The following is a 17,464-nucleotide window of genomic DNA, read 5'->3' as shown; positions in this document are numbered from 1 at the left end:
ATGTTCTAAGATCCTGCTCAAATGTTCACATTCTATTAACTGTGAAAAAATGTCCTTCCCTAATTGACTACGTAAGTGCTGCCACCTAACAATCGGAGGTTTAAATTAAAATCAGAAATGAACCTTTGCCGTGTCTGCACTTGAATAAATACCATATACAGTCTATGATAAATGCCTAAAAATATCCATATCATACTTTCTAATATCGATACAGTATCATGGAACGAAGTATCGCGATATATCACCGAAATGATATTTTCTTACACTCAGGGACTGTGTATACTGCATTTACAGGTGAAAACAACATGAAAACGAGAGTACTATCTATCGATGTGTATCTGGGAGAAGATGGAATATCAATCATAACCATTGTATAAACATTGGGCTTAGCCACTACAACCATTTAGAACACTCTGGAGAAGAAAGAAACCACTGGTGCAAGTAACAGACATGGAACCGTTAAAGACAAGACCCTAAAACAATTCTTCTTGACAACAGCCTACACAAAGTATCACAATATATTGTTCAGAGAATACTTCATGAACAAAAGTACGATAGCCAGAAGATACTGAGCCTAAATAATTCTGAGACAAAGTTTTTATGGCTTGATCAATTTTTGAGGCTTGTTTTTCCACCCATAGCGAGAGCTCTCTGGTTTTTATGTTGTTTTTACTTACAATTAAAAACTGTTCACTTGTGTTGTTTGTTACTGTTGAATTGCACTGCGTCATACTGAGAGCCTTTTAGCATGTAAAAGCTAATCAATGCTGCTTCTGATTGCACTGATTACAATCCCACAGACTAAATGGAATTAGCAGTAGATTATAGGATAAGATACGGACAAATGAACTAAATAATAAATGCTACTGACTAGCCAACAATCATGAAAAAAAATTTATATATTTTTTTATTTTCATTCATCCAAGTTATTGTATTCTCAGGGCACTAAAACCATCTAAACTGGACTGTTTAGGTCTCATTAGAGTTCGAGCTCAATGACTTAGTGGGACAAACACTATCGTCGGACTAGATAGGACAGCTCTAGTCTGAGAAATTGGTTCAAGATCCAATGTATTTATCGTCTACACTGTAAAAAAAAAAAAATTAGCATTTAGTTCCGTCAACTTCCGCCAAAAAGTTGAGACAACTAGAAACGTTAAAGACAAAACGTTAAAGTTATAATGTTTTTAAAATAAATTACTGATGTAAATCAAGTAATCTCAACTCATTTTCAAATCAGGTTAACAAATTATTTCAATTAATTTCAATTTAATTGTGAGTTGAATTTACTAATTAGTTAGACTAAATCAAAAGTGAGTTGAGATTACTTGAGTTCTATTGATGATACAACAAAAATATTTATTTATTTGACCTAATTAAGAAAGTTCCCAAAACAAAGCAATAAGTCATGTGAACTTGATCTTTTAAGATCAAAAAACTTAGTTGTGAGTTGAAATTACCTGAAATAATTTGTTAGATTTAATCAAAATTTTAAGGCAGCGAGGTTACCTTTTTTTTTTTTTTTTAATTGAGTCAATTTGAATTTTTTTACAGTGTAAAAGAGAAGGGATGTCCGGACAGAAATGGTTAGAATGAAACAAAGTGAAACCATTCCTGTCTGTTAATGCTTCAATGAAAGCCTCTATTCAATTAACCACACATTCACCTATAGTTTCCGGTGGCAAATAAACCGCCTGGGTCTCTAATTAACGCAAGGTCAAAAAACACTGACATTAACTGCTATGGATGATGTGGTATAATTTGTTATTACTTCCATACAATGGTAGTCGTTCTGCAGATGTTTTAAAATGCGGTTTGCGGTGCCGTTGTTTACAATCACCTCCCCACAATTACAACATGACCATGTGATCAAAGAGGGCTATACATAAATTGACTTTATATTCTTCTTAGCTCCCCCCCTCAAAACAAACACAACCTCAATAAATGCATATTTAAACACATCTAATGGCTTGACACTTTTTCAGGTGCCAGATAAAATGCTCCTAATTCCATCACCAGCAGGGCATTCAGCCCATTTTGGACTCCAGTGGAAGATCTATTCGACACCGCTTGAAGGTCAAAAAGGGGGGGGGGGGTTTGGCAGCTAGACGACACTTCTTGCTCACATCTCTGTCTGGATCAATGGAAACAGCATCACATCAGCAAGTCCTGTGCTAAAACGTTGGAATGTCATCATTCATGTTCCGAATATGGCCGATCCCATGGATCCAGACACTCTAAATAAAAGGATTATCATTGATTTATCTAGTATAAAACATTTTTTCAATATGTCACTGAAGCAATAAGGTATTATTTCATCGTGCTATACCCAGGTGTCTTCTTGCAATTCCATTTGTGAGATCGCCCCAATGGGAAATGTGATGCTGCATTGTCACGGCAATCTGTGAAGTTGATGTATGAGGGAATCGGTGGGCATTGAGGAACCAAGGCAAATCATTTTAGGTTACACGAAATGAAGAGAAGTCTTTCAATAAAATTCTCCCTGATCTCTTAAAGGTAGCGTGCAAAGAAGGAAAGATTTGTCCCGACAGGTACCCCCATGGCCATCGTTCTAGCCAGAGCCATAACGGATGGATGAATATGAACACTGGGAGCATTTATCATTGTGTGTGTGTGTGTGTGTGTGTGTGTGTGTGTGTGTGGGTGGGTGGGTGGGTGGGGGGGGTGCTGAAGTGGTATACTAGTGTGATTTTAATTCACAATATGCAGTGGGGTGCATGAAGGGATGTTTTGCCCTTTCCTGTAGGGAAAATTAAGCCTGTGATTAAAGCAGCTATTAAGCTTCCATTCTTTACCTGGCTGGCTGAATCTACGTATACTGTAGTGACCATTGATGGCGGTCGTGTCAAGATAAAAGACTGCAGATAATAGATCATATTACGTATGTACTCTGTGACACTGGGGGAAATAAGTACTTGATTCCCTGCTGATTTTGTAAGTTTATATTCTCCCAAAGATATGCACAATCCAGAATTTGTACTATTTTGAAAATCGCTATACAAATAAAATATATTATTTATTATGATTATTATTTTGTGAGTATGTTGAGTATTAATTTGCTGTTGCTCTCTGATGCGATCCTTCTTCCTTCGGCAGCAGCACGGACACTATGGTAAATCTCCAATGAAGATCTCTGTGAGACAGTAAGACCCTAATTGGCTGTGCGTATGCTAGAGGCCCCGCCTCCCCTCACAGAGACAAAGAGACTGACAGGACTGTTGATTAATGGCGCAAAAGAGTCCACGGACTGAAAATAAGCACAGAGTGAACCCTCTTCCTCCCTGGTTGGAAGCGAGACAAGAGGAAAACAGACACGCATGTAAATGGCAACATACAGTCATCCCTCGTTTATCACGGTTAATTGGCACCAGACATGACAGTGGTAAGTGAATTTACGCAAAATAAATGTAAGGTGATTTATTTCCTGTATTCTAATCTTAAGAAAGGGTTTAAAACAGAGTGGAGAAGAAGAACAAAGAAGCCAACAATTTACCACTTCCACATGGAATGGGAGGAGAACTTTTTTTCACTTTATCATGTCAGGACATGTCATATCTCAATAATGGAACACTACTGATGCCTATTGGCCTTTACATTTCAATATTGTATGACTAATAAGATTAATTATTATTAATATTTTTTTGGAAAAAAAACAGTAGAGCATGGGAGCAATAATTGAACTGTGACATTGCGAGGGACAACTCTATTGAAGCGGCAAAATTATCTTTTTTTCTGAAATTTGGTTGTTTTAATCTTGTGATCTTGTGATGTTTTAATCTCCCAGGCACATCTCTCTCTGCTTATTCATTTTATATCATCAGTATTCATGGTTAATACACACGTTATTGTCTTTGTAGACGTCTATGACAGTTACAGATGTCCCAAATGAGAGCTTGAGCTTCTGCGGTGAGTAAAACGTCTGTGTAAAGTCTGCAGCACACATAACAAACAATAGGATAATAAAAGGAAGTGCAAAGTTAGAGCTGGGCTTACTGGAAATCTGGCTCAGACGCCTGGCTGCCCAGACGATTCATCTTAAATGTCATTCTTTTAAAAACCTCCCTCTGAAAGAGCATTGATTTACTTAGGCGGAGAGGTTTTCCATTTGCACCAGACTGCTTGTGAATAGTACATCATTTTCTTATGATAATTACTGGCAACCATAATGGCTTCCTTTCTTTTTTTCCAAATTGGGGGTTCTGATTGTTCTACAGCGCTGCATCCGAGTTTATGATGTGGATTGTAAGGATTATATATGAAGACATGGAGAGAAGAAAAATGTCATTGTGCGATGTAAAGCTTCATACCAAAAAGCAATAGTGTAAGCATACAATACTCAGGTTACTGGGGGATTGATGCTGTGTGTTTGCTTATGTCAGCCATTCCAATGGCCCTCGGGTGCACTTTGGATACCTTTGTTCTACTCAAGTGCAAATTAGTCACAAGAATGACAATTATTGTTAAATTAAAGAAACAAATAGCACTATCACATAAGCAAAAAAAAATATTAGTATATTGCACAAGTAGCCAGTGAGTGTGTGCATCATTAAAATCAAGAATGTGCTAAATTAACACAAGTATGCCAATATTTTAGCCATATACGCTATACTGCCACTATATAAAATATTGACCCTTTTATTTGTCAAATGTGCAAGAAACGCACCAATCAACCAAATTTAACAGAACAAAAATACATTTTGCATATATGATAATATCAGATTTCTGTCCATTGTGTCTATTACACATTCATGTCACACATCTGCTAGCATGTAGCATGCAGCAAATACATGAAAATACATAAAATACAACATGTGTGTGGAAGAGGAAGGGGTGGTCTCCTACCTTTCAGCTCCACCACGGTTGATGTTGATGCTGATGTTGATGCTGCTTCTTGAGATGGAGCTGTGTCACTCTCCACCTCCACGGTGCCGCTCGGAGGCTCGTCGCCCTCGAAGAGCTCATTCACCTCCCCCTGGATGTCCGCGGGGAGCCGGTCGCTGTCGGTCTTGGAGACGGTGAACCTCTGGCTCATGGCGGATACTGGAGGCGGCCACCGAGTATCAAACAAACGCCTCTATGTCGGGCAATCGTGGGGGCGGCGGGGCCGTGTGTGAGTGTGTGTGAAGGTCCCGGTCAGGTGAGAAGATGCAGAGTGGACCCAGTCATCAACCGGTGTCCGCGATGGCGAGCTTCCGGGTCCTAACGCCGAACATAGCAATATTAAAAAAAAAAACAACAACAACAATGTTCTTTATTGGACGAGACGCTATGCTAATATAATTGTAACACACGCCACGTGACTGTATTGTGATGTTATAATATTGCGACGTCTATGTGGGGGGGGGGGGGCTGCTTTTAATGCTTTAAACCCTGAACGTCTGGAAGGAGACGTTGCTAGGCAACACATCAGCCTGCAAACATACCGTTATAGAAGCTAAAGATGGACACGCTAGACTTTCTACCAAAAACCCGAGGAATGATTTTACTATTTGTAAAAATACTAACATTTTGCACCATTTTGCAACCTAAATTTAATTCAATGTGATGCAGTGCACATATGTAAAAATACTGCTTTTACTTGTCTGTAATGTAATCACAATATTAGTGGCTGAATGCACTTTCAATATGTAAAAATAATATTTAAAATATATTTTACTGTGTCTATAATGTAATGAAAATATTAAAAGAAAAAAAGAAGAAGTAACATTCATGGAAATAATTACTTCATTTATTACTGGTTATCTTCAGGATAACGTTATCAAAAGAATACATTGAAAGACTTATTCTTATTCTAAAATTGTTGGTCTTGCTTAAAAATACACGCATTTATGTATTAAACGATTAAAAATATATATATCATGACGGAAATACATTTTAGAATATGTGGCTTTCATGTCTCTTCTGTCTCAGTGTGATGCAGCTGCATAAATATGTAAACAAATACTGTGTTTTATATATTTTACTGTAACTATAATGTCAACGAACTCAACGAATTATTCAAAACAGCGCTCAGTATAATGCAGTGTACTTTCAATATGTAAAAATACTGTGTTTTAATATTATATTGTAGCTTTAATGTAAATAAAATAACAGTTCCCAACATATACAAATACTGTTTCTCATCTTTTTATGGAGTCATATAAGTAAAAAAAAATATTACAAAGAGCTTTCAATCTGATACTGTGCACTTCCAAGTGTATGATAGTCAGTCCTTATTTGCCTGTTTGTTTTCTATATTTATTGTCATTTTTTTCGGGCTGTAAATGTAATGTGACGTTCCTCTATTTGCAAACAGTACTTCAGTTCTATTGTAAAGACTGCAGGGGGCGCCATTTAGCTACACTAAGAGCTGTCCTTGTGCTTTCAATGGGGGAATAAATGGATAGTTACCGTCAGTATGTTATTTATCTATTTTATCTACGACTAAATTAATCTATTACAATTTTCTATATTGAATTGAATGTTCCACCCTCGGCCATCTCTGTGTGGAGTTTGCATGTTCTCCCCGTGCATGCGTGGGTTTTCTCCGGGTACTCCGGTTTCCTCCCACATTCCAAAAACATGCTAGGTTAATTGGCGACTCCAAATTGTCCATAGGTATGAATGTGAGTGTGAATGGTTGTTTGTCTATATGTGCCCTGTGATTGGCTGGCCACCAGTCCAGGGTGTACCCTCTCGCCTCTCGCCCGAAGACAGCTGGGATAGGCTCCAGCACCCCCCGCGACCCTGAAAATGAATGAATGAATGAATTTATAATCATAAGTGTCACATTATATCATGCAGGTGTGCCTAATGAAGTAGCCTGTTAATGATTATTTTAATGAGTGATATAATTAATGTCCTCCACAAACTTTCATCTCGGAAAAATACCATCCTGGCAAGCATGTGCGTAAAAACACCAACACATGACACTTGTTTAGAGTTCATCCCTACACACATTTCAGGTGAACGACACTTGGCTACACTCCAAAGCAAAGAGTGTGATTGGGAAAGCAAAAGGCAAAAGTTACTCTCCTGCCTATGTTATAACACTTGGCAGTGTTTTTGTGTGCTCAGTCAAAAGGCTCTTGAGTTCAAGCATGGCACCACTGAATCTGTGTCACTTGTTGAAGAGGGCACAAACCTGTCAACGTTTGATGGCGGAGGCCTTGTAGGAACGCTGGTTACCTGCAACCTGGCAATATGACCTCCCGCAACACAGTACACCTATTGAACAACAGTTAAGAGTTTCGCAACAAGCTACTCGCTGTACTGGCATTGAACACACAACTGCACAAGGAGGAGGGCAACTGGCCATGAGCACACACACACACACACACAGGATAGACCAGAGCTGGCAAATGGTGTAATATTGACATGATTTGGTCATGTTGACAGATCGATTCTCTTAACCACAAACACCCGTGCATCTCCAGTTGGCGCCACTTGGGGCAACGCGCTTGTTCGGCAGGCTTTTAAGTGGGAACACTCGACTCGGGGTCAAACAAATAAACATGACGCTACTTGTTGCCTTTTTGTTTTCTTTTTCTTTTTTTTTCCTACCTTGCGCAAAATATTTGTGTGACCCTGAGCTTCGAGCAGGGGTGTTCAAACCTTTTCCAGCGATGTTGGCATGTGGAAAGGTCAAATGATGCGTGGGCCATTTTTTATAGATTTTATTTTGAAAAAAAAAAATGTAAATATAGTTTGGTAATGGTAATGGTTTTATTTCATTTGAACATGCATCAGATTACAATTGAATGCATCACATAATCAGTTCACAGTTTCACATGTCAAAAAGAAGTAGGAAGAAGCTAAGCTTATTCAATCCTACCCCTCCATCTGGTACTTTTACAAACAGTAACTGTTACATTTGTTCACTTCCTGCTTTCCTAATGAGTTTTTTATATATTTTTTTATTTACATTTTTTTCTCATGTACTGAAGTATCAGGTGATATGACCATATGAGAGATTGCTTTTATAAGAAAACTGTGGATCGGGACTTAAATTAAATTAAATCCTACCCCTCCATCTGGTACTTTTACAATCAGTAACTGTTACATTTGTTCACTTCCTGCTTTCCATAATACAGTTTAAGGATTTTTTTTTGTTTTTTTTAATATTGCACCTCGTACCCAAGTACGAGGTGATATGACCATCAAATGACATAATGGGTACCATAGTAACTGTCAATATAGTGATATATATATATATATATAGCACATTTTAGTGCTTTGCTTTTATTTGTTTTTCATGCCAAACTGTGTGTTACCTTTGTTTTCTAAGTGACAGTGTATTAACAACTATTATTGCACCATTTTACGTTTATTTTTCTGGCAAATACACAAAATGAAAACCATTAAATTTGATACTTCTTCTACCTTGAGTGTCCAGTAGGATGACGAGGAGGAGAAAATTGAAGTTTTTCACAAACCATGCCCTTTTCCGACACACATTAACGTAGATTGTTGAATGACACAAAAAAGACGTCATGAATGTGGAAACAGATATCAATACATCAATAAGAAGATGTCAGAAGAACTTTAACGATTGTTGCAAGGAGGTTAAAAAAAAAAAAAAGCATGTCATGTTGCAAGTCATGTCAAGGAAATGAGGGATGAGAGTGCAAACAAATTGCTTAACTGCCAGAACGAGTGGATGCTTTCAAGAAGCAAAACAATAAGAAGAATTGGATCATATTGCAACTGATGTGCAGTTTATGAGTTGCAGCAAAGCACTCTCATGAACGATGTGATGAGTGACTGGACTCCATATTATACCCTGGCCTTCTTTCGGGGGGGGGGGGGGGGGGGGGGGGGGGGCGTCTGATGAAATAAACGTCAATAAACCGCAACTGGAGGCAGTGTTTTTGCAATCAAACGATGTAGATGTCAACTACCATGACATGACATTACAATGTAATGGATGGTAGAAATAATAATAATTGCACCTGTCATAAAGTTCAACAACAAAGCAGCACAGCTACATAAAGGAAAATTGATGGCAAATTATACTGTATGTATGCAAATTAATATGTATTCTGTGTATTCTATATCAACTATGAATGATAACAGACTGATCTTAAAGTCCAGCATATGCCATTATGATGTCATTTTTAAGTGCTCTTGGGGAGAAAATGACTTCTGTCACAATGAAATAATATTTGCCAGCCAATAAAGGCTGAGTGATGTATTATTAGGAGCAAATAAAGCTTGCTGTTTTAACTGCAAGATTTTACAGTGAAGCTGATTCTTACTCGGCGGGTGTGCTGCCTGGCAAAAAAAAAAAAAAAAAAGTTTACAACTTTACAACTACAAAACACAGAGCAGAGTCCTCTGGCAAGGAGACCTTGAGGAGTTGGTTCAGAGAGAAATCAATGGCGCCCAGTGAAATACAGTAGCAAAAAACAGCCTTTGCATTTATGATTACAGAGTGAGGGTTAATGATCACATGGAGTGGCCTCATCGATATGTGGGGAGGGTCAGTCACTTTGCTGACCCCGATATCATACGACATAGGTACAAACATGCTAACACCACTTTGAGCATAATCCGATACAAACCATAAATAATATTAGTGATTTGTTCCAAGGTCAAACTGTCATCTTTAATAGATGTACAGGCAAACATTTGAATTTGAAAGTGTAAAAAGAAGCTCACCGCTGTTCTCAGTTCATGACTTTTGTGATGATACTGGACATACAGTACAGTATTACGACAATGCCACACACTTTAGAGGCATATTTGTGATACAGAACATGAATGTGACTTTGATGGCTTTCCGTCATTACTATAGGTCACAAAATTAAGCAGGAAACTGTTCATTTTTATGTAATCCATACATTTTTATATACTTGTTTTTCTACTAAGGATATCTTTTTATGGGAAAACTTGCTAAATTGTTAAAATATTAAATTACTAAACCTAGTACACTTGGTCACTCAGCTGCACGGTGATCGAGTGGTTAGAGCGCATACCTCACAGCTAGGAAACCCAAGTTCAATCCCACCCTAGGCCATCTCCGTTTTCTCAGTTTTCTCCGTTGACTCCGGTTTCCTCCCACATTCCAAAAACATGCTAGGTTTATTAGCGACTTCAAATTGTCCATAGGTATGAATGTGAGTGTGAATGGTTGTTTGTCTATATGTGCCCTGTGATTGGCTGGCGACCAGTCCAGGGTGTACCCCGCCTCTCACCCGAAGACAGCTGGGATAGGCTCCAGCACCCCCGCGACCCTCGTGAGGAAAAAAACAGTAGAAAATGAATGAATGAACCTAGCAGGCATACCTCACAGCTACGAGACCCGAGTTCAATCCCACCCTCGGCCATCTCTGTGTGGAGTTTGCATGTTCTCCCCGTGCATGCGTGGGTTTTCTCCGTTGACTCCGGTTTCCTCCCACATTCCAAAAACATGCTAATTAGCAACTCCAAATTGTCCATAGGTATGAATGTGAGTGTGAATGGTTGTTTGTCTATATGTGCCCTGTGATTGGCTGGCGACCAGTCCAGGGTGTACCCCGCCTCTCGCACAAAGACAGCTGTGATAGGCAAGGATAAGCAGTAGAAAATGAATGAATGAATGAATGAAGTTGTGATTTTAAGACTTCCACTAATTTCCCCCATCTCCTGTTTCTAATAGGAGGCAAGTTTGAATCGCTAATGTTGTGTCATTTCTGTTGTTCTGACCTGTTGGGTTATGTGACGTTCACCATGGTCTTAAATGTCACCACACTCACAGGCACAAGCAATCACTTTCTTTCTGTCATTTAAGAGCAACGCACGGCACTGATTTACGCTCATCATTTCTCGGAAAGCAACACACACACTGCGGCTCGTCTGGTGAGTCAGAGAGAAAATATGATTATTTATGATGAAGGGGGGAAAAAAGCTTTGGCAGCACCTCCTGTTAAGTAGTAACAACCGACGGCAAGTTTAACAAGACGACAAAGAAGTGTGTGCATAAAAAGCAAACGTGATTTGAGCTGTAAGTGTGGATGGAAATTGATGTTGTGAAAATGTCCAGATGCAGCCAATTATTTTTCTGTTATTTATTACCCATTGCGGCATTAAAGCCAACCTTCATTTTAATGAGGGGCAAAAGTTCCATGCGAACTGCAAGCATCTGTTCCTAAAAGTCAACCTAACCTTAAGGTGGATGACATAAAGCTTTTATCGCCACCAGGAAACACTTGTTTGCCTCCACTAGTAAACATGACCATGGAACTGACTATGTCCTTTATTTCCTATGGGAAAAATGTATACTGTAAATGCTATCATTATAGCCCATGCATTTATTTACCTAAACCGCAAAGAAGATCCGGCGATAATTGGAGAGAGCCTGTTATTTCCCAAATTTTAAACTTCATTATATACAGTCCACAACGTATGACTAATGATGTGGAGTGCATGAGAAAGTGGAAAGGGGAATGGTAGCTCTCTTGACCATATGAGCATGAACAGAGCCAGCGCAGAAAAGACTATTTAGACCAAAGGCAACCCCCTCCTTCCTGTTTTCTTTTTTTTTTTGTATGTTTGTCACACTTATTTCTTTCAACTTACAAACAAATTTGAATATTAGTCAGCAATAACACAAATTAACATAAAATGCAGTTTTTAAATGAAGCTTTTTATTATTATGGGAGGGAAAAAACTATCCAAAAGGCCCTGTGTGAAAAGGTGATATCTCTCAAAAGCCTAAAACGTTGGGACTCCTGCAAACCACAGTGAGAGCCAATCACAGGCCACATATAGACAAACAACCATTCACACTCACATTCATACCTATGGACAATTTGGAGTCGCCAATTAACCTAGCATGTTTTTGGAATGTGGGAGGAAACCGGAGTACCCGGAGAAAACCCATGCATGCACGGGGAGAATATGCAAACTCCACACAGAGATGGCCGAGAGTGGAATTGAACCCTGGTCTACTAGCTGTGAGGTATGCGCGCTAACCACTCAACCAAAAGAACATCATACCAAGAGTAAAATATGGTGGTGGTAGTGTGATGGCCTGGGCTGTTTTGCTGTGTCATGACCTGAAAGACTTGCTGTGATAAATGGAAACATTAATTTTGCCCTCTACCAAAAATTCCTGACACATGTGTGTGTGTGTTGGGGGGTGAGGAAGAAGTTTGATAAGGAGCATCACCGTCCACCTTGTTGGCATATGGGAGGTCAACAGGTGCGTGTTTTCACACTCCTTCAAACTCATTTACCTACACACACCACCTACTTTCACTCCACTCTCTCTCTCTCTCTCTCTCTCTCACACACACACACACACACACACACACACACACATCACATACATACACACAAAAACATTTCTATCACATCAGAAGCATTAAGATCTTAAACATAATTAAGGATCCTTCTTATTTATGCTTCCCGGACTTCCATGTGTTCCCCACAAGGCAAGCATGTGAACATCCCACAACATGAGGAATACCTGGTAAACACACACACACACACACACACACTGAGGTTGCAAGAGTTCAGAGCAGGGTACACAAGGACCCCTCTGAACTCAACATATTGGCTCCTTTCCAATGAATATCTCTCTCTCTCATAACAGCGGAGTCTTCATGCCCTCCATACCTTCAACTCACACACACACACACTTGAAAAAAAACACACTCGGGTTAACACAAATTCCAAAACAAGCGCTGCTCAAGTGTGCTAAACAGCTTTTTAAGCCCCCCACTTTTGATCATGCTGGATGACCTCGGGGCGATATCAACACACAGCTTGGGCCCGTGTTCCGGTACCAGAGCCAAACATGCGAGAAAGAGAGCAGCGGGTTTGTAAACAATAGCCATAGACGATAGGGATAGAAGAAAAAGAAAGAAGGATGGATAACACACACACACACATCACACGCACACCTACACACGCACATGTTACAACATGCATCTGTGGTTTCACTTAACTACCGTTGAAGAAAATCCAGTCCAGAACGGCTGGCCAATGTCTACATTTTTTCACGTTTAAATACAAAACAAAACTTCGGAAATAATGGAAAGAGAAATCATCTCTCAGGGTCAAACAGCAGCCATTATAAAAACATTTATTAACTTCATAGGCAAAACACTTGTGTAACATTCTTAGCATTCTCATACAAGGCCAAAAATCAGTTCACCACTATTAAAAAGCCAAAAACAATAAAAAACGGTCTAAGCTTAAAAAAAAAATCAAGGTCTCTCTAGCGCTGTTAATGTTCTTTTTGTCACAGGATGGTAATGTGATGCGGATCCCAAGGCAGAAAGACACAAAGTACAAAAATACAAAAGATTTATGAAAGCACACAAAAAGTAATGGATGGAAAAAAAGGCGGCAACCCAAAACTGCAACATACAGTTGCAAAAATCTTATAAAACAAAGTGTACAGCCAAAAACAGGCAAAGCCGCATGCACAAAAATGCACAAGGGCAAAGAATATGGAATTGCACCAGCACAAGAAGACAAGCCGACATAAGAGTACAGTCAATAGTTGTAATGAAGGCCTAATCGCAAATGCAGCAGGCAGCTTTTGTAAGGTGTTTTTTTTATTTTTTGTGTTTTTGTCCTTAGTGCGTCTGTCTTACTCCCTGTTCATATTTATCATTTAAACAGTCTACTGGGTGTGACTGGTATGGATGCATACCGAAACTCGATATCGTTACTGGTGTCGACATAAATGGGAGTATCCAGACTAAAAAACTAAGTAGCTAACGTTGACTCATTTTGGTGCGAAAGGACTAAATTATTACTTTCATTCATTTTCGACTGCTTATCCTCACGAGGGTCATGGGGCGTGCCTATCCCTGCTGTCTTCGGGCTGGACTGGTTGCCAGCCAATCACAGGGCACATGTAGACAAACAACCATTCACACTCACATTCATACCTATGGACAATTTGGAGTCGCCAATTAACCTAGCATGTTTTTGGAATGTGGGAGGAAACCGGAGTACCCGGAGAAAACCCACACATGCACGGGGAGAACATGCAAACTCCACACAGAGATGGCTGAGGGTGGAATCGAACTTGGGTCTCCTAGCTGTGAGGCCTGTGCGCTAACCACTCAAATCATTACTTAATTAATACAATTATTGAATAATGACCATTCATTCATGAATAGTGCTGGTATAGTTGGGGCACGGTTTCATCATTTTTAAGTTGTAGTAGATATTTGTAGCATACTGCATATGAAAATGCCCGCATAGTGGTAAAGTGGTTAGCATGTTGGGCACACAGTCAGGAGATTCTCTGCTTGGGCATCTCTGTGTAGAGTTTGCATGTTCTCCCTGTGCGTGCTCCCACATTCCAAAAACATGCTAGGTTAATTGGCGACTCCAAATTGTCCATAGGTATGAATGTGAGTGTGAATGGTTGTTTGTCTATGTGTGCCCTGTGATTGGTTGGCGACCAGTCCAGGGTGTAGAAGACAGCTGGGATAGGCTCCAGCATACCCCCGCGACCCTAGTGAGAATAAGCGGCATAGAAAATTCTTTGCACCTCCAGTTCATGTTTTTTTATGTTTTCTTTGGCTTTTTTGAGTTCATAAACAAATTGCTATTAAAAAACGGGAATTTGGGAATAACCATGAAAAATGTCAACAAAGAATTCATCACCCAAAGTTCTTTGTTTCGTTGTTTTAGTTATTTGTAACATACTGTATGTGCGCTTTTTTTTTTTATATTGGCCTGTGGGGCAGTTATGAGTGAGCTCTGTGAATTCTGCCTAGCAACAGCTGACGTGTTTTGCTTTTTTTTTGGCTTTTTAAAACTCTTTCACAAGAGTAGCAAAGGGATGGACAATACAAGAAAAAAACGAACTGATCGCCAAAAGTGTTTAGTGTGTGTATTTTTTTGTTTATACTATCTATTTGAAAAGTAGGAATAATAATATTGTATCAATTCACTTGTATCACAATTAACATACCTGAGCTGTTTTCTGTTTATAAGCAAAGCTAACATTTTTCTGCGGCAATTAAGATCAGTCCCCTAAACTTTACCACATGGTTGTTTTTGCATCAAAGGTTGGTTAACCTTGAGAAAACAGCGACAATGCCACCTCCGCTTTAACAAGCCACTTGGTGGAGGAGCACAGGCCGCAATCTCTTCCTGAATTTCATTCTCTCTACCAGCTAAATTGTTAATGTCGCCGCTTTCTTTGTCGTTAGCTGGAGGTCTTAATTGGCTTCATCCTCCTGTTTATGGTGGATTTTTGTGTTGTTTTGCAAAGTGATTTGGAAGTGCAGCTCACCCAGTGAAGCTCTGGGTGATGTGAGTGCAAAGAAACGCAAGTAAACATCATCTGTCGACAACATGGAGAGCACATGTGCCTCCATGGGAGAAGAAGAAGAAAAAAAAATCTAGTGGCACATTCATTTCTTTTTTGTCTTGTTGTGATAAAGTGCTTTTGTACTGGCCCGCATACGGGTACCTCACACAAACTTTTCCAGTAATGGCCTCTTTTGATGTTAGCGGGAGATTTATTTGAGCCTTCGCTTTGTCCCGACAGGCTTGTTATGATGGTTTTCAACCATCGACTTCCGAGTTTCTCTTAGCCGTGTTTACTACGTCACTGAAATGCAATGAAACCCGATATTGTTACTGTACGTTCAGGAATGTTTTTCAGCCGAAGAGCGGCAGGATGTGTTCACTTCGTTGGGTCTGTTCCTCAAAAGCCCCCCACCTCCTACCTCCTCTTCCCGCTTTGGGGCTCCGCTGTTTGCTCACTCTCACTTTATGAATCAGAAGCAACATATGTTTTCCTGGAAGCATACATACCAAGCGTGTGAGTGTGTGTGTGTGTGTGTGTGTGTGTGTAGCAAAGCAAATATCATAGACGGGCTACAGCGTGTTTCCTTTTTACCTTGACGTGATCCCAACGTTGGCCCCAACCAGTCATTTCCTGCCATGATTAACCTCTACCCAACCTTACCATCAGCATAACCCAAGGGGGTAATAGACCGCCGTGTATAAGCCTAATAATAAAAAGTGTTTGCGGATATACTGGCTACTCTCACGCTAATATGTCACTGGCATCACTAGCGAGTGTGTTACATGCAATGCAGCATTCCTTCATAACGCAAAACACGTTCCATGTAAAAAAAAAAAAACAAATTTACCAGCTAAAATGTCGCAAAGGGATATAAACTGAATAAAGATGGATGTGCTAACAACTTCATCAAACTGTAATGAGTGACCCCTTTGTTGAAAAGAACTACATATGTTTATCATCTCAGCATTTTGCATTTACGACGGTATGCAAAAAAAAAAATACATCATCACTGATATGTGAATAAATGGCACTGGTGCCGACATAAATGGGAGTATCCAGACTAAAAAAAACTAAGTAGCTAACGGTGACTCATTTTGGTGCTAAATTACTAAATCATTACTTTCATTCATTTTCTACCGCTTATCCTCATGAGGGTCACGGGAGGTGCTGGAGCCTATCCCTGCTGTCTTCGGGCTGGACTGGTCGCCAGCCAATCACAGGGCACATATAGACAAACAACCATTCACACTCACATTCATACCTATGGACAATTTGGAGTCGCCAATTAACCTAGCATGTTTTTGGAATGTGGGAGGAAACCGGAGTACCCGGAGAAAACCCACGCATGCACGGGGAGAACATGCAAACTCCACACAGAGATGGCTGAGTGTGGAATCGAACTCGGGTCTCCGTGCTGTAAGGCCACTCCTCCACCGTGCATTACTAAATCATTACTTAATACAATTATTGAATAGTAAACCATTCATTAATAGTGCTGGTACAGGTAAGGGCCAGAAAATTAGAATATTTTCATAAACTTGATTTATTTCAGTCATTGTGTTCAAAAGGTATAACTTTTACATTATATTTAATCATTGCACACAGACTGATGCATTTCAAATGTTTATTTCTTTAATTTTGATGATTATAGGTGGCAACAAATGAAAATCTGAAATTCCGTGGGTCAGAAAATTAGAATATTACCTAAGGCCAATACAAAAAAAGGATTTTTAGAAATGTTGGCCAACTGAAAAGTATGAACGTGAAAAATATGAGAATGTACAGTACTCAATACTTGGTTGGAGCTCCTTTTGCCTCAATGACTGCATTAATGCGGCGTGGCATGGAGTCGATCAGTTTCTGGCACTGCTCAGGTGCTATGAGAGCCCAGGTTGCTTTGATAGTGGCCTTCAGCTCTTCTGCATTTTTGGGTCTGGCATTCTGCATCTTCCTCTTAACAATACCCCACAGATTTTCGATGGGGCTAAGGTCAGGCGAGTTGGCTGGCCAATTGAGAACAGAAATATCATGGTCCTTAAACCAGGCACTGGTAGATTTGGCGCTGTGTGCAGGCGCCAAGTCCTGTTGGAACGTAAAATCCCCATCTCCATAAAGCAGGTCAGCAGCAGGAAGCATGAAGTGCTCTAAAACTTGCTGGTAGACGGCTGCGTTGACCTTGGATCTCAGGAAACAGAG

General features: G+C 39.7%; 1 protein-coding gene across 4 annotated transcripts in view; it reads right to left on the bottom strand.

Annotated features, from left to right (window-relative positions):
* The window catches only part of slc12a5a (solute carrier family 12 member 5a), a 131,438-nt gene extending 126,255 nt beyond the window's left edge, over nucleotides 1–5,183 (bottom strand). The window contains exon 1 of one of the 4 annotated variants that reach the window (XM_058054698.2): nucleotides 4,864–5,183. In XM_058054698.2, the coding sequence (XP_057910681.1) occupies nucleotides 4,864–5,053 (190 nt within the window). In that variant the 5' untranslated portion in view covers nucleotides 5,054–5,183. The remainder of the gene's footprint in view (nucleotides 1–4,863) is intronic. The other 3 variants (XM_058054699.2, XM_078798488.1, XM_058054700.2) reach the window with 3 other exon arrangements.
* Nucleotides 5,184–17,464: the final 12,281 nt, after the last annotated feature.

The sequence above is a fragment of the Doryrhamphus excisus genome, linkage group LG18 (genome assembly GCF_037039965.1).
Source record: "Doryrhamphus excisus strain RoL-2023G ecotype Guam linkage group LG18, RoL_Dexc_Guam_v1.1, whole genome shotgun sequence".
NCBI lineage: Eukaryota > Metazoa > Chordata > Actinopteri > Syngnathiformes > Syngnathidae > Doryrhamphus > Doryrhamphus excisus.
The sequence above is the reverse complement of the archived record's forward strand: the minus strand, read 5'-3'. Positions and strand labels throughout refer to the sequence as shown.